General features: G+C 52.0%; 1 protein-coding gene across 1 annotated transcript in view; it reads right to left on the reverse strand.

Annotated features, from left to right (window-relative positions):
* SLC60A1 (solute carrier family 60 member 1) overlaps positions 1 to 24,270 on the reverse strand; it is a 28,893-nt gene that overhangs the window by 2,525 nt on the left and 2,098 nt on the right. The window contains exons 2-9 of the mRNA XM_039881764.1: positions 15,810 to 16,008; positions 14,913 to 15,173; positions 12,240 to 12,408; positions 11,686 to 11,801; positions 10,480 to 10,653; positions 5,785 to 5,932; positions 2,377 to 2,447; positions 966 to 1,086 (exon numbers count right to left, since the gene is read on the reverse strand). Of these exons, the coding sequence (XP_039737698.1) occupies positions 966 to 1,086; positions 2,377 to 2,447; positions 5,785 to 5,932; positions 10,480 to 10,653; positions 11,686 to 11,801; positions 12,240 to 12,408; positions 14,913 to 15,173; positions 15,810 to 16,008 (1,259 nt within the window). The remainder of the gene's footprint in view (positions 1 to 965; positions 1,087 to 2,376; positions 2,448 to 5,784; positions 5,933 to 10,479; positions 10,654 to 11,685; positions 11,802 to 12,239; positions 12,409 to 14,912; positions 15,174 to 15,809; positions 16,009 to 24,270) is intronic.

Consider the following 24,270-nt stretch of genomic DNA (forward strand, 5'->3'; position numbering starts at 1 on the left):
GTTGAGCCTAGTGTCTCGGGCTTGGGGAGTATGTATTTCTTTTTGTCTCTTATGAATAGGGAACTCATTACGTGTTACTTATTTGATATTCAGCAAATATTTCTTGAATGTGTGGCCTAAATGAAGGCTCTGTGCGGAGGGCTGGGCTAGACAGCAACTGGCACCTGCCACCTCAAGAAGCGAGACTAGATAGTGTCGATTGTTCTTCTGGGGCTTTTAACTGATTGTTTAAAGGGAGCACATATCCACCTGCTGAGAGAGAGGGCTGTGGGTGCCTGTTCCTTCAGTCGATACTTTCTCCAGAGAGGATGAGGGCTGTGCCTGGGCACCTTTTCTTAAGAACTGGCTGTGTGCACAGCTGATACAGTTGCAGGAACTCTGAGAGCTCTGGGCAGAAAGGCAGGGGAGGGCTGAGGATTATGAAAATAGCTTTGGGACTCCCCTGTCTGGGGTCTCCAGGAGTGAGACTATTCTTCAGGGCAGTGTCTCTGCCCTGAAGGAGCTTTTCTTTGCTTGAAGGAATTTTTTTTTTTTTTTTGAGAAAGATTTGGACTAGAGTCAAAATGCTAAGCTGCAAAGAGAGCAAAGAGATGGCCAATTAGGCTGCTGGGCCGGATTCCAGCCAGGGAGGCGGGCTCTGCCTTTCAGTGCCCTGCCCAGGCTGGAAAGAGTCTTGGCGCTTGGTCCCTTGGCATGGTGGGATGCAGGAAGCCAAGTTCACATCCATGTCCCTCTCCTAATAGAGAAACCATGAGTCAGCCTATCCCAGTCCCTCCTGCCCTAAGAGCACAGCACAATCGCATGGCAAAGCAGGAAGAGGGGAAAGGAAGCTGTAGAAAAATAAACATTTCCTTGCATTCTACTAGGAATAGAACAGCACTGATGGTGTGTTAAGATCCATAACATCTCCCACAGCCTCCCCCTGCTCTGTTTTCCTCCTGTGTAGAAACAGATTCTTTCTTTACCTGATGAGCATCCAGGGTGCATCCTGTGGAAAAACAGGAGCAAGATGTAGAAGGTAAAAGCCAAGCAACCAAAGATCACGCCACAGACCAGGAAACTGTAGCTGCCCTGAGCCTGGAATATCTGCCAAAGGGGAAAACACAGAGATACAGGCCATCAAAACCTCCTGTGAAGATGAGCTGGTGGAAGCGGCCTTCTCGGGCCCTTGGCAGGTTTTCCAGTCAAGCTGAGGACCAACATACCGATAGATACATGGGTAGGAGGGGCGTCCTGACCTCATTTCAAGGTTATGTTTCTGTGGGAGGCAGAAATCCTGCTCTAAGGAAGGGGGACTTGGTGACCCCTGCAGTCCCTTTTAGTTCTATGTCCGGAAAAACTTCCCTATCTTCCTTAAAACTCCAGGCATACTAGGTGTTTCTCTACCCACAAAGCCTGACCAGAACCTTGCAAAGGATATATATATATATATATACACACACACACACACACACATACACATACACACATGTACATATATATTTTAGCCTTTTATTATGGAAAATTTTAAATATATGCCAATGTGGCACATGCAACTCCCATGGACCTATCACTAACTTTAGCAGTTAGCACCAATTTCTTCCATAGCCCTCCACTAGATTATACTGAAGCACATCCCAGCCCTCACATCTTTTAGATGCAGAGAATGTTATAAGATGTAGCTCTTTCCCCACCCCACAGGGCAAAAGCTGTGAGCAGTGAGATTTTGAGGCTGAAAGACCTAGTTTTGAACATCATCCCTGTCATTTATTAGAAGTTTGACCGACAGAGGGCAAGCCACTTAGTTTATCTGACTTTCCTCTGTAAAGAGGGGAATGACAATATCTACATGACCATCTTCAGTAAAAAGGAGATGTATTAGTTTCCCCTGGTGAGCAAGAACCATAGGTATATTTAACAAAAACTGGGAGAGTCAGCCTGTGATCAGGGCAGGAGTTGGGCAGGAAAGCCAGGCCCTTTGCAGGGTGGCCAAAGGCTACAAGAGGTGGGGTGAGGAAGTGGCAGGTTGAAAAGGGATGGAAAAAGAACTCTGCAGCTCATACCCATCCCAGGCTCGGGAGCTAAACAACATTCCCACGAGGCCCCTCTGGCCCTGCTCCCAGACGTGACTTGTGTTTGCTTTGGACTATTGCATCCCTTCCCAGCTCCAGGTCTCTCATTCGGAGGCTGAGCCTTGAAGGCTGGCTCAGAAACGGAAACAGGTAACACGGAATGGGGCCCTGTTTCCTTGGGTTCAGAAGGTGGCTGGCCCCAGCTTTCTACCTGCTCGGAGGAGCGCTTCCCTACTAGAACCTGTAAAACCTCCCTATCTTCCTTAAAACTCCAATCACACCAGATGATCCCCTGCCCCGCTCCCACCCCAAGTTTCTCACATACCCAGCCGACCAGCATCTGGAGGGACATCTCTCCAATGCTTGCCCCTGTCACCAGCACTGTGGTCGCACAGCCTATGCATGAGAGAAGGATTTGGTTTAGTAAGAGTGAGTTGAAGAGACACAAGTCATCGGGCATAATCTGGGTTGTCTCTAGGAAGCCTGGAAAATGGCCTAGCTGCCTGAGAGGGCTGCTGGGGCTTCCTGAGATTCCTCAGCCCTAGCTCTTAACTTTGCTGTGGAACGCTCAGGTCCCGCTGTCCCTACATTCCTTCCTTGTTCTGACACTTTCGGGTGCTCATGATTGTCTTCCTGGTAAATTCCGAGTTGCTTAGCCTGGCATTCAGGGCCCTTCCCAAGCTGACCACCACCTGCCTTTCCAGAAAGATTTCCTGATCTCCTCAGGCCAGCCCTCTGCTCTGGGCAGAGCCGTGTCCTCACCGCCCTGGCACTGCGCTGACCAGCTATGCCTCTCGTCAGTCTGGCAACATGACACAGACCCTCAAGCCCAAGCTTCAGAGTCAGACTTGGGTTCCAAGCCCAGCTGTGTCACCTCCCAGCATGTGGCCTAAAGAAGTTCCCTCCTGTGGGCCTTGGGTTTTTTTGTGTAAAGTGGGCATCACAACCCGTCTCTCTCAGGGTTGCTATGTGGATTGCTCTGACGCGATGCGTGTAAGCGCTCAGCATGGTGCTGCAGCATAGTAAACCCTCGACACCAGGCCCGTTCTCTGCTCAAACCCTCAACGCTGCCTTCAGGATAAAGTCCAGGAGCTTTCATGTGGTTTCCAGGGCCCTTTGTAATCTGTCCCTGTTGAGAGCTCAGACTCATCTCACGCACTGCCTGCTCGCAGTCTATCCTCCAGCCAGGAGAAGCCACCTTCAAGTTCCCCAGCACGGACTCTCACCACCAGAACCGGACACAGGCGGACCCTCCTAAACATTCCTCCTCCTCTGTGACAGGCTCCTGTGCATCTCGTCAGTCCTTTCGATTTCCTTCTGTACTCCTCTGTCCCCACCCCTGGCCCTAAACCTGGATTAGTTACTCCTCCGTGCTCCATCAGCCCCCTGCACCCTTCTCATGTATCCCACTGTCTGTTTACCGGGTGGCCTTCCCCTCTAGGCCATAAGAGCCTGAGAGAGGACCGTGCTTTGAATTTTAGTTCAGGGCATAGACCGCTGTTTATTACGGTGGCCAACGTATGCTAGACACTGAGTGTTTTTTGAATAAAACAAAGATCATTTTCTACTCTGGGCTTCAAGTTCCCCTTTTAGTCTCACTTATGTTTACGTTGATACCTATGCACTTCTGTTCTCACACCGGTCCTGCCCCCACCTCGCCCTTCCCCGGAATGCCTTTCCTTTTTGCTTCTGCCTTTCCAAATTCTGAGTCAGCTCACACCATGTCTCCTCCACGAAGCTAGCTGTAGGTTCAACACTGGTCATTCCCTTCTCTAAATTCCAGCGGCTCCCACTGTCTGTCCACTCATTCATTCAAAAACCTTCCAGTACCTTCTGTGCATCAGGTACTGTGCTATAGTTAACGTATCTATCGAGTACCTGTGAGCTAGTGAAGCTGCTAAGTCAAGAGCTTTACATTTTCTCTAATGCACAAGATAATCCTCAAAGGTAAGTTTGCTCATTTCGCAGATGAGCAAACTGAGACTCAGCGAGGGGAAGGAAATTGAAGTACGCAAGGTCACAAAGCCAGAGAGTGTGGAGGCAGGACTAATATCAGGTCTGCTGATGACCTCAGGGCCCTCGCTCTTGCCCTTGTCCCTTGCTGGTTCCCACGGGGAGCGTGTTGTGAGGAGAAAACGCAGATACATAGGTACAAAGCCTTGAGGGTGGTCAAAGAAGAGAGGCAGGTACAAAGGAGGGGACGCCTTTCCAGTGGGCATCAGAGAAGCTTCCCGTAGGGACGAAGGAGGAGGGATGAAGGAGAGGGCATTCCCGGCAGAGGGTTCACCATATGCCCAAGTGTGGAGGGATGGAACAGTTTGTATGCCGTCAAGGAGGAGCCGGCTAGAGTGCCAGCTCTGAGGGGAAGCAGGGCAAGAGAAGGCTGGAGAAAGGAAAAGAGCCCCACGGAAAGATATGAAGGGCCGGATCAGCTCTGTTTTAAATCAGTCCCACTGCAGCAGCTCCAAGGCCGGCTCAGGAGTTGGTCCTCACCCTGGCTCCACGTTAGACTCACTTAGCAACTTCAGATCAATTACATCAGACTTGGTGGAGACAAAGCCCCGGCACTGGGTTTTGTTACACGTCCTCCAGGTGATTCTAATGTGGAACAGCACTGAGAACCTCTGATGGAGGCAGGTCTGAAGGCAAGGAGACAAGCCAAGACCTGCCAAGGCAGCGACGGCTCGGTTAAATTCCCTAAGCTGGGAAGTGAGGACCAATGCCCAAACCGAGGCAGCGTCGGGGGAAATGAAGAGAACGGATCTTAGTGACCATTTGGCAGCAGAATCAACCAGTCTAACTTATTATTACTGTTAAACTATACCCTTTGTTGATCACTTAAAACTCTGGGATACAGTGTGTGACATACGATGGCAACACTATTTCTTAACTTCATTTACTTGCTTGGGGTTTGGGGAGTATCCTTAGATTTCAGGGATCCAGGTCTCCTGTCTCTCATTACTGTGGAGGACTGAGGTAGGTGTCACTCTAATTGCTCTGACTGCTCCCCTCCCCCCATACACCAATTTCCCTTTCTCCTCCTCTAAAGCAATCACTCATCTTTAATGCTGGGTTTCCAACACTTTTGGGCATCTCTAGTTACTTCTAATGGTAATGTTAACTGTTGAAAACATAATTATTTTTAATTAACTCATTTTAAAAAAAAGATCTTTGCTACACACATTTGGGAGGCTATAGAAAGGAAAGATTAGTCAAGAGAATTAGAGGTTTCTGACATCAAAAAAGCTGTGTCTCAGCCCCAAATCGGGTCGGAGTCTTCATTCTAATCCTCTATGTTTAGAATAACATCCACAAGAACAACAAAGCAAGAAAAGGTACTATTGCCGATAAGGTACAAAACCCCTTTTTTAGGTCATAACTTCCCCCATGCAATTCTGTTTTTCTCTGAACTTGGAATTTCCATGCCTGTTACACAAAATGCCAGCTGTGGGTCAGCAGACACTACTATGGAAACGAAGAGAAAAAAAAAAGCAGTAAGCTTCCTGTGGCCTGAAATCAAATGGTACAGGTGTAATGTTGAAGTGGGGGGCCACATGGGTCAGAACAACCCCATCTGTGATCTCGTTCCCACCAGTCAGGGGAGCATGGTTTCTGTGAGGGGGTAGGGCAGTGATCTTCCATCTGGAATATCCCAGAAAGATGGGGCCTGGGGAAGGAAGTGGCACCCAGCCAGGGGGCTGAGCGCCTTTGCTCTCAGCTCCTGCACACTCACCTTTGTACTGCAGAATGTCCTCTGTGTAGGCGAGCATGCTGGGGAAGGTGCTACTGAGGAACAGGCCCAGACTGGCTGTCCCCACGAACAGGAAGATGACATTGTAGGAGAAAGCAAGAAGCACCAGGTATGTTACCACCACGCCGACCTGTCATAGCAGTGATGGAGGTGATCAGAAGTTGAGAAAAGCCAGGTGTCCATTGAGAAAGCAAAAACCAGGAGTCAATCAGCCTCCGGCCGGACGTGGACAGGAGGCCCCAGGAGCAGCCCTGTGACCAGTGTGCCACCCTGTGGAGTATGCGGGGACTGCACCTTCCCCAGTCTGGTGTTGGCCAACCAAGCTCTGAGAATATAAGATGGCTGGCTGGGTGAGCCCACCCAGCCACCTACGCAAATGGCCTACCATACCCGCTTAAGAAGTGCTTAGTGAGGGAACATTTCCTGTCCCCAAGGTTTTCCGTATAAGCACGGAGAGTGCCATCGTCGTCAGCTCTCTGAAGTGGAGCTGCTTTTCTTTCCCTAGATGCCTGAGTTTGCAGAGGACACCCTGGGGAGCAGGAGAGGTAGGGTGGGGGCTGCAGGGTCCCAGGCTCTGAGGATCCAGGCAGGCCTCCCAGGAGAGGGTCAGTGGCTGTGGCAGGCCAGCGTGACATTCACCCCCTCCCCTATTCCACTCAGATTCCACAGGCAGATTGTAACCCATGGTAGGAGACCCCTGTGATGGATGAAGGGACCAGAAATCTTTCTAGTTCAGTATTTTGTGAAAATACCCCTTTTTCTACATGCTTTAAAATATATTTGTTGATATTGACTAATTTCTATGCAAAAAGCTTCTGGGAAGAAACCCAGGCAGCACGGTTGTGGAGGCAGAAGACCCAGGTGTAAGTACCAGCTCCGTTTTTGACCATTTCTGGCACCTCGAAGCAGCTGATCTCTCTGATTCTTAGCTTCCTAATCTGCGAAGTGGTCACCAAAGATCCCCTGAAGAGAGGTGGGGAGGCGACAGCAACGAAGGGGCTTTTCACACGTGAAGCTATAGAAAAACGTCAGTCCTAGTATTTGTGGGTGAGCTTTTCTTAATGTCTCAGGAGATAAGGGCCTTCTACGGAAACCCATAGCTTTCAGGTAAAAACCTCCTGGGTGAGTACATCTGTTTCTAGAAAAAACAAGATAAAGTTACAGAGAGCTGGAAAGTATGGAAGAAACCCAGTGACCGAATCCCAGTCCCGTCTGCTCGGCAGACGAGGACCTGAGCGTGAGGGGGAAGGGGCTCCCACACGCACAGGCACACCTGGAGGATCCGCTCCCATTGGAAAAACAAAGCCAGTGGCTGCAGCCCTTGAGTCCCTCGCCCTTTACTCTCTTGTCACCAGCCCCTGGGCCCGAAGTGCCAGAATCTCACATGGAGGCTCAGAGTCCTTACTGAGAAACACTTGCCGCCATGGAGAAGGATTTGCCACCAACAACGGCCGAAGGAAACATATTCTCTTCACAATGGAGAGGTGACACGAAAGCTTTCTTTCATGCAGTAAAAATACAAAAGCAATGGACCTATCTATGGTTGCAAATAAAACGTATTTCTTTGGTGTAGAAAATGGTCCCACAGCTCCATCTGCTCCTTCTTCCTTCTCAGCTCCATTTCTAAACGTTGGCATGGCCCAGGACCATCCTGGTGCTTCTTCGTCTGCATTTCCCATTAGTCCAGCTCCACAGTTTCAAATATCTCTATGCCCGGACTCTTAAATCTATCCCTCCAGCCATCACCTGTGTTCCGAACTCCAGACTTGCGTATACAACTGCCCCTTTGATATGTCAACTAACACTGGACAACTAACCATGCGGCCCAAAGGGAACTTTTCCTGACCTCCTCCTACATCAGTTACCAGTGTCCCACCCCCTCTCGGCTCAGGCCTTGTGGCTAAGGTAGAGTCTATAATTCCTTGTTCTCTCACCTCCTGCACTGTGGCCAATGGCAAGTTCTGTCAACTCTACCTCAAAAACTGTTTTTAGAATCTTTGTATCTCCAAGTCCATCCTGACCACCCTCATCTAGCCGCCACCTCTCATGCCTGGACTGCAACAGTGGCATCTCGCTGTCTCCCTGCATGACTGGCCTCTACAATCCATCCTTCCACAGAACAGCTGGAGTGTGCTTTTAAAATGCAAAGCAGATCATGTCCTTTCCTGCTTAAATCCTTCTAAAGGGCTTCCTCCTCCTTTGAATAAAATCCTTCTGCTCCCTACTCCAGCCCTCCCCACCATGACCCCTGGCCAAGTTCATTCCCACCTTAGGATCTTTCAGCCAACAGTGCCTTCTGCCAGGATCACTCACCCCTGTGCTCTTCAAGAGGCTGGTGCCTCCTTGATAGTCAGCTCTCAACTTAGGCCTGGGGCAGAACCAGTACTCTAAAGATGCTACTTCGGCTACCCTCTTGCCATCTGCTGCCCCACTTGCAAACCACACATATTTCCAGACAAGCCTTAAAGACACACTCCAAAAATCTCCAGACTTAAGGAAGTTTTAAAACTTCTAACTCTCTAATTTTAGCCTGGGTGACAGAGACTGAGTATGCCCAACTGCAACTCTCCTCCCACTCGGTGGGTGTGGCCCCTCCTCACCCAGTAGTGGTGGTGTAGACAGACGGTGTAGCCGTGTAGCCGGTGTACATGGTGTAGACATACCCTGGCTCCCAGCCTACCTCCCACCTGCTCGCGGCTCCCATCATCCTGACCTTCCCGGCAGCACACTCTCCTCTCCCCGAGCCCACTGTAAGCTCCCTCAAGGCAGAGACCTCTTCCTACAGAACTTGGCACTTCTGCAGTTCCCTGCAGGATAGCTCGTTAGTGGTTGCTGAGGCACAGGAGAAGCCCGAGAGCTGGGTGACAGTTCATTTAAAAATGAGAGGAATACTGGGAGGTGACTACAGTGAATATGAGACAGTCATGTGGCAGCTGCAGCATCGTGAACTTGCTCAGCTGTAGGCCCAACAGGGTGCCCACCCAAAGCACCTGAACTGCTTTAAAAACAATCCAGATGCCCAGGTTCCTCTCCACATGCGAGTCAGAATCTCTGGGGCAGGGGCCCGGAACCTGTATTTTCCAAGAGCACCTCCAGTGGGTCTAATGAATTTGGGAATCCCTTGCTCCAGGACAGTGTTTTCCCAAACCTGTTTGATGACATGAGCCCCCTGGGGTGTTTGTTAAATATGGAGATTGCTAGCCATGCCTCCCCCATTCGGATTCATGAAGTCTGGGCCCTGGGAATCTCATTTTCCTTTGTAGAATCCATCACTCCAGGGGAGTCGTTACCATCAGTGCCTAACTCCTGTGGATGCTTCAGACTTCCTTTTCTCAAATCCAAATTCCCATCCCACTCTCCTCTCTCTAAGCAGCTGGCCTCTGTCCTGCAGGAGCTGGCCACCAGCAGTGGCTGTACCCACACTGTTCCCCACCTTCTCCTTCCCTGCCCCAAGCTCCACGGAACCAGGGCCTCACTCCTCCCTGAGCTTCGCATCTGCTTCCTGGCTGTTCTTCATCCCTTCACCCCTCTCCCAGGGCCTTCACTCAGATCCTCTCAGACAGCGGTATCTTTGCAGACCCCTCCTTACAGGCATGATCCTTTTCTCCTCTGCCTGCAAACAGGCTCATGCCACCCGACTCCTGACAAACAAAACTCTCTTCAACTCAGAAATATTTGCAGTACTCCCACCTCCACTTCCCACCTCCCGCTCACCCTCAGCCTCTTGAGATTGGCTTCTACCCACCCGCCCTTCCATTGACCTTGAATAGATATTTCTTTTTTGAAGGTCAGAAACTAATACAAGGCCAAATCCAAGGGCCTTTCTTGGGGCTCATGATTTTTGGTCTGTGTAGCCCCAATATTATTTACCAACCCCCTCTTTGCTAAAACTCAACCCATAGAAGGACTTTCTGACAACAGATTGGGCTACTTGGAAAGGCGGTGAGTTTCCAGTCACCGGAGGTGTTTAAACAGATTGTGTACCTTTCTTCTATAAAGGGATGTTATAGAGGTGATTGAAGCCCTGGTGGGAGGTTGGGCTGGATAACCTTTCTGGTATCTAATCTGGACCCTTTCGTCATAGATGGTAATGTGGACACACCTCAAGTCTTAACCCATCTCTCAGCCCCAGACCTCCTGCCTCCTGGGCAGATCAGTTCCTTGAAGGCAGCCCACATGCTACATGAGAATCACCTCGGATAGTTTCAAAATGCAAATTCCCAGGCTCCAGCCCAGAGAGGGTGATTCTGAAGGCCAGGAATCCCTGGCCTCCACTGGCCACAAGGCTCTGACCAGCCGGTGCCAAGGCGAACACAGGGGGCCAAGGCCAGCACCTGCTTCCTTGGTACTCTTGGAAGGTTATCAGCTGGGATCTGCTCCCCACGCCCGGCAGGAATCACCTTCTACAGCCCCTTCCTTTTATAGGTACAAAATCAGAGGCCCAAAGAAAGAAAGGGACCCTTCCAAGATCACAAGGGTAGGCTCCACTTCCTGGATTTCCATCCCTTCCCCACCAGCATCTCTCTCCTATCCACTCCTTTCCTCCCTCTGCTCCTACAGTCCCACCCTGTTGGCAGAGTCCTGAGCAAGAGACCTGAGCAAAAGTCCTGGGGCAGTGCTAGGGCCAGTAGTGAATGGTTCTCCTGGGTCTCCAAGAAGTAAAAGGAGGCCACTTACCACATTGATGAAAACCATGGTAGCTGGCTTCACTTTGGAGGAGATGGGAATGGAGACAAGCTGACCCAGGGTGATGAAGCCCCAGAAGAGGCTAGGGAGGTAACCGGCCACCTTATGTCCCACAGACAATGGCTTTTCCACTGCATAGCTGTACACAAAGGTGGAATATGCCCCCTGTGGAGAGACAGGCCCCACTGAGCACACCTGAAATGCAGCCAGACCACAACCCTGGGAAAGGAAGCCCCAGCTAGGCAGGCGTGGTGTAGGCGAGGGAGGACTGGTCCTGCTCCCAGAGGCTTGACGAAGGGCGGGCTTGGGGCCAAGATCATACACACACACAGGCCCAAGCCAAGGACAGAACCTCGGGTGCCACAGTTCCCGGACTGCACCTGGGAGGCCTAGAGGCCCCGGGGGGCCGTCTCTCCACAGGGAGCCCACGGCAAGTACTGCGGCCCCCTTCACCAGAGCAGGTTCCACTACATGTCTTATTTATGAGGATTCCACAGAAAATTTTTTGTCGAAGGAAGTTTGCAGCTAAAAAATTAAAAAACAGAAAAAGTATGCACAAGCATTTCATTTTATAGACGAGAGGGTAGAGAGAAGTGACTTGCTCAAGGTCACATTGAGAGTTGGAAGTCAACCAGTATTGTCACGAGTACTTTCCACCAGGCCATCAAAGTTTTTAGGGCCTCCTCTTTGGAGAGTTCCTCATATGGCGGTCAGTTAATCAGCCATTCAAAACTGTCCTAATCTAATCCTGGAAAAAGGCATTAAATAGTTTAACAGAGGTCACTAGTGGACTGAATAGCTGGGCCCAGATCCTGCCTGTAGCTTGTTTATGACATGGCTTGAGAAGCCCAGGTGTGGAATGTATTCCAGGAAGCAGAGTGCCCTAGAGTTTATTTGGCATGACCTCTACTTGGGGGAATAGGGCTCTGCCCCTTTAAAAAAAATGTGGGTAGCCTGCACTCAGTAACAAACCTATAGGCCCCTATCCACAGAGTTAACAAAAATATAAACAACTGGGGCTGTGAATGATTCTGGAGACAGTCTCTCCCTGGACTTTAGTTTAAATCTGGGGATCGACTGTACTACAGGTGAGGTCTCCAGGAAACCCTGATGCCCCTCTCTTTCTCTTGCCATTCCCAGACTTGAGTCTTGGGGTGGAGGGTCCCCCAAGAAGGTACACTTTGAGGGCAAGCTCACCGTCATCCCATCGGTCATGAACAGGACCAGGGCAGCTGTGATGTGGATGGCGAAGAAGGAATAAGGGGCTCCCCTGAAGTTCTTTCTCTGGCAGCAGCTGAACAGGTCCTCATGTGCTGGATGAGGTACAAGACCAAGGGTGAGTCTCAGTTTCTGCTCCCCGCCTCTGCGTGCCCAGGGAAAGTGGCTGGCAGTCAGAGGAACCCTGGCAGAATGGGGGACCACTCACCGCCTCCTACTTTCTCTAGCCTCAGCCATCTGTTAGGAACAGCCCCTGTCCATCTCACAGTCCTGATGGAGGCAAGGCTCAGAGAGGTAAGTAACTTGCCCAAGGTCACACAGCCAGGGTTAGGCAGAATGGAGATTGGAGCCCGAAGTCTGCCTTCCTCATTCTCTTGGCCAGGTTACTCCATCTCCTGCCTCACGAGGCCATCAGTGCCAAGGTTCTTTTCTAACCATTATCACCTGTGATCTACGGTCACCCTCTGGGGGAGAGGTTACCAGGGGAGCCTCGGTGTGGGGCTGTGAGTATGAAAGTTCATTAGAGCCCCCACCTGGGTATGGCTGGCTCTTTGGGGGCAGCGAGGAAGCGTCTTCCTTTTCAGGAGGCTGTGTCTCCAGGGCGAGCTCATCTGCAGACAGGAGCAGGGGCCTCCTCTGAGGGCAGCAGGTCAGCAGCCGCTCTTTGGACAGCAGATACAGCACAGCCATGGGCACTGGGAGCTGGGGGTGGGCAGAGGGTCAGGAGAGCCCAGTTCCCGTCGGGCTCCCCCTTCCCACGCTTGCCCTACTCCATGCGCCTGCAAGGTCGAACGACACATGTCTGCACAGTCCTGGGAAAAGACAGCTCTTTTCCAAGGGTGCCCACCTAAGAGGTGTCCCCAGCTATCGCAGCCTTGACCCAGGGCAGGCTGCATGTAATTGCTGCCCACCCTAAACCACATCCATTTTCCTTGTCGCATGCAAAGCTTGGACTCATGCTGGGCTTCTGTTGGCACAGAAGTGCCAGAGATAAACTCATTTCCAACATCTTTATCCTGAACTGTGCTGGGGCAGCCCCCACACACTCCGTTATGCTGGTAGATCACGTGTTGCTTTACAAAGAAGTTTTGCTTTCGTTCATCCCAGCTCTATAAAACTTGCTGGGGGGAATTATTATCCCCATTTTCCAGATGGGGCAAATGAGTTTTAAAGTTATCACTTAGTCAGAACCTGTTACAAGAGACCTAAGTAGTAGGCTAGAGACCCAGTGAGAGTTATTGCTGGTCACACAGCTGACCTGGGGCAAAGAGGCACCCCTCCCCCACCCACACCCACCCCCCCACCACTGGGCATCCTGATTCTGCCCAGTGCCGTCTCCACCTCAGGGGTTGTCTGGGCGATGTTACACCCTAGGAAGGTAGAGGCTGTCCTCAGGGACTTAGTGTCTAATTGGGAAAACAGAGCTGTGGGCTCCTTTTGAATAAAAACTGCATGCTGAGTGCAACACACACGCACAAGCCCAAAGTTAAGTTCACTGCTATTTACATTAAGCCGCTTAGGTTTTATGAACTCCCCAGAGCAATGAGAAGTGTCTCCAGTTTCCGAGGTTGCCTAGAGAAGCCTCCACAGCCTCTCTTGGGTGCCCTGCCTCTGTCGAACCACCCTCACCGCCAGGAGCTCCTCATGCAGTCTAGCCCTTGCTGCCGCAACTTCATCCAGTTCCTTCTGCTCAGGAAAGAGAGGAAGCTCTGGGAGCTGAGCAAGTTTCCCAGAGGCCGATGGGCTCCTCTGGGCTGGCAGGCACAGCAGAAGCAGGCAGGTGGAGGTGAAAGTTAGCGGACTGCCAGTCCCTGTCCAGGGGCTCCCTTAGCCTGGAGCCAGGCTGTCTCACCTGAGTACCACTCCTGTGGTGACAGCCCCCTGCGGGCACCTTGGGAGCCTCCCTCCACACTCAAAAATGAGTCAAAGTCAGACTCTGCCTGGTAGAGTTAGAGGCACGAATTGGGCCTGAATGCGGGGAGACATAGCCCCTGCCCTCAGGAGTCCCTGGTCTGATGAGGGAGACGAAGCCCTCTCTCCAGGCTGTTGGGGGAAACAGGAAACCTACACGCAGAGGCCTGTGGTGGCAGAATGCCTAAGCGAAGGCCAAGGGGAAACAGCTGTGAGAGGGGCAAGATCACTCAGGTGGGGCTTTCCAGGGAGGTGGGCGTGGGGAAAGACTTCACAGAGGATTGGCTGGCATTGCCACAGGAGCACACTCCATCTTTAGAAGCCCATCAGAGGAGGCGGGCTCCACCTTAAAAGTCAGGGAGTGCCAGGTGAGCTGTGTGTGTGCGCACGCATGTGCCCATGAGCTTGCACGGCCTCATGCTCTTCTGTGGTGGACTGTTTATCTTCCGACACAATCAGGTGGGAAAGGTCCGGAAATCCTGCAGCAAACAAAGTCCCTCCAGTCTGCACCTCGTGGGGCAAAAGAAAACAGACCTCGGGCTTATGCTGGACCATCCGGCTTCCTGGTCCCAGAGTCCCAGCCTCGATATTGTACTGACAATGCTCCTTCCCTTCGCAGGTCCCCCTTGGAGAGCAAAGCTGCGCTGTTTCCAAAATAATAATGGGCATGGCGGAAAGGAGAAGGAGCGGAGGGAAACGGGGAGTTTCTGAAACCTCTAGGGAAGATCCTGGTACAGGGAAAGGAAAGTTACGAAGAAGAAAGGAAAATGATTGGTGACCAGAGGGCAGCAGGTCCGCTGCTAGCCTCGCCTGCAGGGTCCCTCAGAGGCCTTCTTCTCTATCTGTCAGCTTCCACGGGAGCCTCACTCACAGCAGGGCACAGGCGAATCCCGCCAGCGATTAAATGTCCCAGAGAGGGGCCTGGCCTGGCCTGGCCTGGCTCAGGATTGGCTTCATCTGACCGCAGAGGAAAAGGGTGGGCTTCCCTTGGAGCCTCAGATGACTTGAACGTTGACCCTGATTTCACTGTGTTAAACCTATTCACTGCTTTACCTCCCTTGAGAATCGCAATTACAGGATGTCACAACCGAAGGACCTTAGAGATGATCTTCTGCAACCCCCTTTGTGTTCAGATGAATCCCAAGGGGTCAGTTCCCCCATTCTCTTGCCTTCCAGAGGGAACACCTCAGCCCCAGCCCATTTCTCAGAATCAGAACCTGCACTAGGAGCTGGTATAGACTGGTACGTGTGACTGTCTACTAGTCCCTGCCCAGCCCTGCCCCACTGGCACTCACGTTGATCAGGGCCATGATCCAGAAGGCGTAGGACACGTGGGTTCCTGCCCCATCCTGAGGGGACAGCCCAGGGAGCGTCTGGTTGGACCAAGGCCGGGCCTCAGCCTGGTGCTGGCCTAGGACCCTGGAGGCATGGAAGAGGTGGCTGCCGGAAGTAGCGTTGGCTGTGCTATTGCCAGGCAAGCAGCTGGCCTCAGACAGGAAGGGGTCCGCGATAAGGGGACTCAGAAGAGCCCCAAAGCCCACAAAGAAATGTAGAACCTGGGGAGGGAGAAGTGGGATGGGTAGGGGGATGGTTCAGGCTTCACACCCCATACCCCACTTTGTGTCCCACCTGGGGAACAAGGGGATGGGAGGCAGGAGAGGGGAGGAGTGAGCTCCCCTCGGCCACCTGCTCGTCCTGGGATTACTTGGTGACCGTGCTCAATCTCCTTCCTCACTCTTCTTCCTTTCCCAAATCTTAACCCCCGACGGGAGGCTGTTCCCATGTTAGCACCACCAAAGGGATGAGGGCTTAATACAGGGAAGGGCTGGACCGGAGTCCTGGGTAACTGCGAGGACAAGGAAGGAAGAAGAAATACAGAGAGAGGGAAGGAGACCAGAGGAGAAGAGCAGGCCCCCCTATCACACCACTTCCCAGTGCACAAAACACTTGCTGGTTATCCCTAGGATTCCCATGGCAACCCTGCAGGCAGGAATCATCACACCACTTTAGAGATGAGAACACCCAAGTCCGGAGATGATGGCCTACCTGAACTGAGGCACTGGTGCTCTTTCTGTGTCACCACCCTGGCCTAGGGGGAAAGACTCTGAGCCCCGGGGCGTGTGGGATGGCAGCGCTGGACAGATGCACAGGGCCCTCCCCGCCACGCAGCCCCACGCCCGCTGTGGGATCACCTGGAGGAAGATGGCTGAGTCCTTCTGGTAGATCTTCACCAGCTGCATGTTGGCCACGGTGTCGATGCAGCCCATGGCCAGGCCCGCCAGCGCCATGACGGAGGCCAGCACCTTCACATTGCTGCAGAAGGGGATGATGGCGAACACCAGGGAGATGGCCAGAGAAGAGGTGAAGAGGGCCCACAGTGACTGGGCCAGGCTGCGGTCATGGAGGGGTGAGGTCAGCGGAGCGGCCCGGAGCCCTTCAGATGCAGGGCTCCCTCCTGTCCACCACAAGGCACTGGGCGGCCCCTAGGGACAGCGCTCCCACCCTCTGGTAGAAGGGGGAAGAGAGCTGGGGAAGAAGCTCTGTCACTTATTAGCTACCGGGTGTGGGCAAGATGTTTCAGGAGCCTGTCTCCTCTGAGAACAATCCCTACCTCACAGGGTGGTTGCGAAGACACAAAAGACTGTCGAACAGGGAACACAACGGACCTTGACAACGCGTAACATAATTGCTATTATTTCACTTAGAAGCGATCTCACATTGTTTACTTATAAACGACAGAGGGAAAGCTGCTTTGAGCATTTCAAGGCAACTGTGCCGCATGCATGAAGCTGGAAGTGGGAGGCGGAACCGGAACTCAGAATCCCGGAGCTGGGCTGCAGCGCGCCTTCCACACACAGCGACGGAGAAAGGCCCTTTGCAGGCTCAGGCCCGAACCGCCCGAACCAAAGCCACAGCTGAGGTGTCGGGGGTAATCTGGTGACCCCTCTGTGAGCAGAGGTGTTGGGCTCTGTGCTTGGCAAGTGTCTGGAAAGGAGGCCCCGTGGTCGTCCCCAATGAGAGGTCTCCCCCAGAAGAGCCCACAGCAAGCAGGCTGAGGGCCTGTCTCCCAGGAGTGAATGAATGGATGAGTGAATGAACGAATGGAGTGTCTAAGCCTCTGTCAAGGTCTTTTGAGAGAGGAAGGAAGCCTTGTATTTTCCGGGGCCAGTCTGAAAGGCTAATGAGGGCTGAAGGAGATCGGGCAGCAAAAAGGTTCTCGTAAGGAGAGGTTATGGAGGAAATTCCTCAGATTATGAAAAGTTAGGGAGCCCCCGGTCAGCCTCTGTGGCTGCTGGAGCTGGAGTGGGGTGGGTATGTGGCAAGAAGACGCGTCTGAGTTTCCAACTCATCGAGGAAAAGAGAGATGCCCCCCAAAAACCCTCCAGGCCGTCTTTTGCCAGTGGTTCCTGCCTCTGCCCCACTTGGCTCTCAGCCGCTCATCTTGCCATCTTTGATTAAAGCCTTTATCAGAAGGGCTCTGCTGATAGTAGCAGTTCCTTATTTTCTCTTGTCTTGCTTCCAGGCTGCTCTGCCGGGGAGATCGCAGACCTTGACCCCTGCCTGTTCCCAGCTCAGAGCCACACGAGGGGAGCGGGAGAGCTCAATTCGCTGGGGCCACTGTGAGGAAAACAGGGAGGTTGTGTTGTGAGGCCTGTTCTTTCCCCACCGCCCCTCATGACCCCTGTTCCCCCTGACGTCCCTGCTCTGCCAGCCCCCAGCACTGACAGCCTGGGCCACTCACTGAGCTTTAGGCGTCTCTGCTTCCTGCAACCTGGTGCCTGCGTCTTACTTTACTCTGCATTTGGCAGAGGTGATGCCCACACCCCTGTGGGCTGCTAAAAATGGCAGGCCTCTCATAATAGCTCTCTCCTCGTTCCCCTTCCTTCCCTGCACAAGATACAGTAGACAGGCCCCTGGATGGCCTGACTTTAGGGATAGCAAGAGGGTCCCCTCTCTCCCCGTCAAGTGTTCCCTGCACTGACCCAGCACTGGGGTGTGGGGCGGGGCATGACACTTCTACCACCTCATTCACCACTCTGCAGTAAACGCGGAGGCCCCAGTTACAAACACTCTCCTGCAGAATTAACACTTTATCATACTGCCCTGAAAGACCTGAATAAAAGCGGTTAGTGATCACTGCCGCAGCAAAGTCCCGAGAGAAGAGGTGCCGAGATCACTGACATGGGAAGGAGCTGTGGGGAAGTGAAGGAAGACAGAATAAGTTTATATGACAACGACCAACATTCGTTTACAGTGTCCAAGACAATGGTGCACATGACAATGCCATGAGGTAGACTTTGTAGCTGTTGACCCACAAGTAAACTGAGGCTGAGAAAGGCTCAGAAAGTAGCTGACAGATGCTGGACTCAAACCCAGGTTTTCTGACTTGATATTCCCTAAGCCATGCTGATTTTCCATGGAGGAGAGAGAGAGAAAGAGAGAGAAGAGAGAGAGACAGAGACAGAGGACAGAGAGACAGAGAGACAGAGAGAGAAAACCTGGTGTGGTGTGTGTGTGTGTGTGTGTGTGTGTGTGTGTGTGTAAAAGCTGGTTCTGGGCCACAGATCCAGCTAGGCAGCAGGGAGCATGAGGCCAAATTCTGCAGAGCCTGGTCTCAGGAAGCAATAGCGAGCAGCTGTAGTCGCTAGAACATGAGCCCCCAGCGGTTCCTCTGTGGTGTTAAGGGAGCTCCAAATGCTTCATATAACTGCTGGCTCCACCACAGGCCTCCCAAGGCATCTGCTGCAGTCCGTTCACTGTGGCCCCCATGCCTGGCACTCTGCTTGGCCCTGAGAAGGCACTCGATCCGAGTAACTGGCTGTCGCTAGTGAAATGGGAGTCGTGCTTGTCTCGTCGCCGTGCGCAGGACGGTCTGGAGAAAGGGTCACAGCCTGTTAGGGGGCTGATGTAGGACTGTATGGGGGGTGACAGAGTCATAGACGGGGAGATACCAGGGAGGTGCTGAGTGGAACAAGGAGGCCCAGGAGATGGGGAAGGGCCACTGGCCAGTGGGCTGCCCTGTCCAGGCCTTTCCTCTCTCCCATTCATACTCTCACTCCATGCCCAGAGGGCGCTCTCTCCTTCCCGGGCCCAGTGACAGGCAGGAGAGAGAGAGAAAGAGAAAACAGGTGGCAAGGAGAGGCCGAAGGGACCTGGGAAATCCCCTCCCTGCATTTCCTGCCACCCCCAGGGCCGTGGTTTCAGCTTGCCACCCAACGGCTGGGGCTGAGCCCATATTGCCATCCCAACGGCTGGGGTTCCTGGGCATGAGGGGGAAGGAGCCCTATTCCCAGTAACTGAGGACAGCTGTACCTCAGGAAACCTTGTGTTTGGATCCCAGGGCCCGCCCTCCCCAGTGACTTCAGCAGAGCCGTGCCCGGGCACTCCAAACATCAGCCTGGACAAATTTCTTTAGAATGACATGTTATTGCTAAGAAAAAAGGAGTCCCAGATATATCCCAGATCCAGACTGAATTATACTAATTGGCTTGTCACTTATTGGTTTGGTCAACAGCTCCTTCCAGGAATGTGGGTAATTGAAAACTATGAAATAATAATGTCAAAACACCTTTGGCAGCAGGGATGCAGTGGGATTTGTAATTAGAAGATTGGTCCTAGGCCCACCTCTGCCACTTCCCAGTGGGCGGCTTCGGGTAAGCCACTTACACGCAGCCCTCTGGGCCTCAGTTTCCTTCACTATAAAATGGGTATAGCAGGCTCTGCCTCTTGAGGCTTCTGTGTGGAGTCAGTGGGATGTTCCAGCCAATCCTCCTTACAGGGATCTTTCCCTGGCCTCCTCCCGCCCTCCTCCCCGCTGGCCCCAGGCCATCCCAGAGAGCCTGCCAGGCCCAGAGAAGAACGCCCTGCAGGAGGGGTGCAGAGGCTGATGCTAGCTCTGGACTCCCCCCAGGCCCTGCCTTTGTTCCTGCTGCTGTGCCATCCGGGGTGACCTGGGAGGCTGGTCCAGGAACTGCTAGAGTGACAGGGACCTTAGAGTCCTGCCCCTCATATTACAGATCAGGAACCAGACCCAGACAGGGAAAGAGAGCCGAGTATTGCCACGCCAGGATCCAGTTTCTTGACTTCCAGTCCAGGCAAAGGCCAGTGCGGTGTCATTGATCCGCCCTCCCCTGGTCCTGGGTTCAGAAGTTAATTCAGGCCAATTAGAGGAGGGGCCCTCCTCCCAGAAATAGCCTAGAGAGTCAGTCCAGGGAATTCTTCCTTGAAAGCCTGAGAAATGCCCAAGTTACTCATTAATAGTTCCACAAAGAAGGTGCAAACAGGGATGGAGGGAGGGCAGGGAGCCAGGTCCTCCCCAAGCCTAGCGGGGGCTCTGCTGGAGGTGCTGGGCCCACAGTTTGCTGTGTGACCTTGAGCACACTGCTGACCCTGTCAGCCAGGTGCTCTGCCTTACCCAGAGGGCGCATACCATCACCTTGACCAGGCCTTGCTGTGGGCATCCGCTCTGGCCCTCTCCTGGTTCCATTAAGACTAGGGGCTGTTTGGCTTTGAAACAGGAATGGCTCAAGCAGTAAGGTGTCAGCTGGCCTGTCCTGCCCTCCACTCCCCAGGGGTGGGGAAAATTGGTGCTGAGGCCCAGCGCCTTGCCACCACAGACTAAGTAACCCCAGATGGAATGAGTGACCCCGGGATGGGCATTGACATTCTCCTCACATTTTTACCTCAGAGCATCCTCCTGCCTATCCTGGATGATCTCCTTCCTTGAAGGACCAGGGGAGAGGGGAGGAGCACAGAACCCAGGAGGAGTCAGAGGCATCCCCAGTACCTCTCTGCCCGCAAAAGAAAGGAGTAGGGGGCATGGGACAAGAAACCAGGAGACACCCCCTGGGAGCGAGGGCAGGCTGGAGACAGCAGCTCAAGCCAGGGTAATAGGGAAGAAGCAGATTAGACTGAGGAAGGGGCCGGAGAAGAAGAGGCCCCCCTTGAGCTGAGTCACCCCTACACTGACTCCCCAGCTCGTTCAGGAACCTGTGTTAAGGCTGGAGCTACCCAGAGGAAGGAACAGCCAAGCTTGTCTTGGAGACATCCCAGTCTAAGGCAGGACCGCCCTGGTAGATTCGAGTTGAGGCTCCGCCCTTGCATGATGCCGTCCCCCAGCCCAATGGGCGCTGGGCTCGCAGCGAGTGACAGGGAGAGCTCCTGACGCATTGGCTGGACTTGCAGGTCTGTCGGCCTATAACACCTCTCCCCAAGTTCTTTGCATCCATGTCTCTCCTGCCATTCAGGTGTCAGCTCAAATGTCACCTCCTCAGAGAGGCCCTCCCTGACTACCTCTGTTACTCTCCCCTATCTCTGCTACTCTCCCTTACTCTGCTTTATTTCCTTCCTTTCACTAAAATGGTCCTTCAGAATGTAAGCTGCTTGAAAACAGGGAGCTTGTCTGTTGTGCTCACACCCAACGTAGGGTCTGGCTCAAGAGATATTTGTCGAATGAGTGAATAAAGGGGTGGGATGAGTTTTGAGATATTTTTTAATTAAAAAAAAAAATTGAGGTATAATTTACATACCATAAAATTCATCTATTCCAAGTGTACAATTCAATGGTTTTTAGTATGTTTAGAGTTGTAAACCCATGACCACAATCTAAATTTAGAGCATTTCCATCACCCCAAAAAGAAACCCATACCCATTTGCAGTCACTCCACACCCAGCCCTCGGTAACAACTACTCTACTTTCTTTATCTACAGATTTTCCTATTCTAGACTTTCATTAAAGTGAAATCATACAGTATGTCATCTTTTGTGCCCAGCTTCATTCACTCGGCACACTGTTTTCAAGGTTCCTGCACGGGGCAGCACGTATCACTACTTCACTCCTGTTTATGGTCGAATAACATTCCACTGTGTGGATGTGCCACGTTTCGTTGCTGGATATTTGGTTTGTTTCCACTTTTTGGCTATTATGAATAATGCTGCTATGAACATGCACGTACTTGTGTCTGTGTGGACATATGTTTTCAGTTCTCTGTGGCGTATATTGAGGAGCGGAATTGCTGGGTCATGTGGCAACTCCATGCCGAGACAGGTTTTTAAAGCAAGAAGCATGGCTGGTGGCAGACCCCTGGTAGCTTTCGGCCCAGCTTTGCTGCCTGCTGAAGGTGGAGAAGCTGCTGGAGGGGGAGGCACAGGCTTTCTAGGGAAACCAACCAAGGCCCAGCTCAGAGGAGGAAACAGGCTTTTACGCTGTGTTCCAGGGGCCGCAGGTGCCAGCATCTTGGGGAAGCAGGTCTGAGAGTGGCTTGAAGAACTTTGCACAGAAGACTGAGTTCGGGCAAGGGGCAGGAGGGGGTCGGAGCTGGGTCACAGTTGGGTAGGGCGGTACTTGCAGGAATTTGAGAAGAAAGGCAGAGAAGGAGATAGCGAATAGAGCAAAGTGGGGAAGAACTCAACGAGCCTTCGGCTAAGAGGGCACATGCCGGGGAGAGGCTGAGGCTGAGGCGAGGCTGGGAAGACGCTGGGAAACTGTGAAAGCCATTTATCTGCCCTGATGCCTTTGAGATAAAGGGGTCTCCCAAACTGCCCAGGGTGGTTAGACAGGTCCCCAAGAAACCAGGAAAGAAACCCTAACCTTCTGTCTAAATACCCCCTCCTTTTTCCTGCCTGACAAAACACATACCTGTACACTCTGCCAGCCAAGTGGCTTTGTGTTCTCTTTGACCAATTTCCTGCTCTCCTAAGGAAGGTCAAGTCCTGATTCTTCTGGCCCTGATTGTACCCTTCTCCTTATTGGTCTGCATATAGTGGCCTCCTTCAAGATCTCTGTCTATGCTAGGAGCCAGAAAAGAGAAAGAGGGAGGGGGAAGGAGGAAGGAGGGTGAGGGGAAAGAGAGAGAGAAAGAGAGAGAGAGAGAGAGAGAGAGAGAGAGAGAGAGAGAGAAGGCTCCTATTCTTCCCTGAACCCATTTAACCTCTAAGGTTTTCCATACCCAGTCCCTCCAATGCATGTCCTTATGGAGGCATCCAGGCACCCTATTCAGCCTGGGCCCTCAGTCTAGGCCAAGCAATAGGCAGGACTGAGCAGGAATCCTAGAGAAAGAAGCGCTGCCTGACTCTCCTCTCCTCCCACTCCCCCGCAACAGCTGGCCCTTTCCCCGTTCAGCCAATCCCCAAATGACAAGCACTAGCCTGGTGCACAAGCCAGTAATCACTTAAGCTGAAAAGCACTTGCAGGAGTATTAGCATTTTAACTGAGACGTGGGGAGGCCCCAAGGAATCAAGCTTTAGAGACTGGGTTCAGGGCTGGTGAAGGTTCTGTTTGTTTGGGGGATGGGGAATCATGATGGGCTGTCCGGCCCTAGCTAGGCGGTGAGTCCCACCTATATACAGGCCACCCCTGTAATATCCCTCCATTTCCACTGAAGTCTGCTTTGCTCTTAAACAAAGGAATGTCTTTGGACATTTTAACTCGGGGATGGGAGGACTGAGGTTCAGAATTTAAACCTGAAATTCTGATAAGACCTATTTTCCCCACCTTACTCTACTCCCACCCCTCAGATCCCAGCAGGAAGCCCCAAAGGCCCAGTTTCCTTTCCAGGTGTCGACTCAGGTATAATCAGCTCATGCCTGTGCCTGGAGAAAATGGGGTATAATTTGAACCCTGCTGAGTTGAAGCTGACTATTCATAAAGCAAGAGGCATTTCAAAAGTATCTGGTTCTAGAGACAAATGTCTGGGTTCAAATCCTGGCTAGGCTTCTTAATAGCTGTGCGAGCCTGGCAAGTCTCTTAACTCTCTGCGCCTTAGCTTCCTTCTGCATAAGAGGTAAATAATAACACTACTCTTCGGGGTTGTTGTGAAGATGATATTGATACAAATGAGATACTTTCCTGGCATCCGGTAAGTGCTCGACAGCGTTGGTTATTATTGCTACCATTATCATTTTTTTTTTCTATGAGCTGGTTCCCTGCTGCAGGACCCTTTCTACTACCTGTCAGAGCCCCCCGCTTAGTGAGGAACCCTGAGGATGGGGCAAAGCAAGTGAGGAAGAGATGGCCCAGTTGGATGTGTATCTCTGCCCTTTTCACAAAATCTGGCACACCAACGTGCCATTTAGAATTATCCTCATTCCCTTTCCTGTTCTTTGCACTACACATATTCCTAAAAAGTTCTAGGGAAGGGAGCTTTTGTAAGTCAAAATACTTAAAAAACAAGGAAAAAACAGAAAAACACCTTGATAGATCTCTAATTAAACCTCTAGGCATATCACCTCACACCGGTCAGAATGGTTATCATCAATAAATTAACAAACAACGAGTGTTGGGGAGAAGAGGGAACCCTCGTGCACTCTTAGTGGGACTGTCAATTGGTGTAGCCACTATGAAAAAAGAAGTATGGAGATTTCTCAAGAATTAAAAAAATAAAACTACATATGACCCAGCAATTCCATTCCTGAAGAAATTTATCTGAAGAAATCCAAAACATTAATTCTAAAAAATATGCGCACCCCTATGTTCACTGTAGCATTACTGACAATAGCCGAGACATGGAAGCAATCTAGGTGTCCATCAATAGACAAATGGATACAGAAGAGGTGGTACATATATACAATGGAATATTACTCAGCCATAAAAAAGAACAGACTCTTGCTATTTGCAACAACGTGGATGGACCTAGAAGATATAATGCCAAGTGA

The sequence above is a fragment of the Pteropus medius genome, unplaced genomic scaffold (assembly GCF_902729225.1).
Source record: "Pteropus medius unplaced genomic scaffold, Ma_sr-lr_union100, whole genome shotgun sequence".
NCBI lineage: Eukaryota > Metazoa > Chordata > Mammalia > Chiroptera > Pteropodidae > Pteropus > Pteropus medius.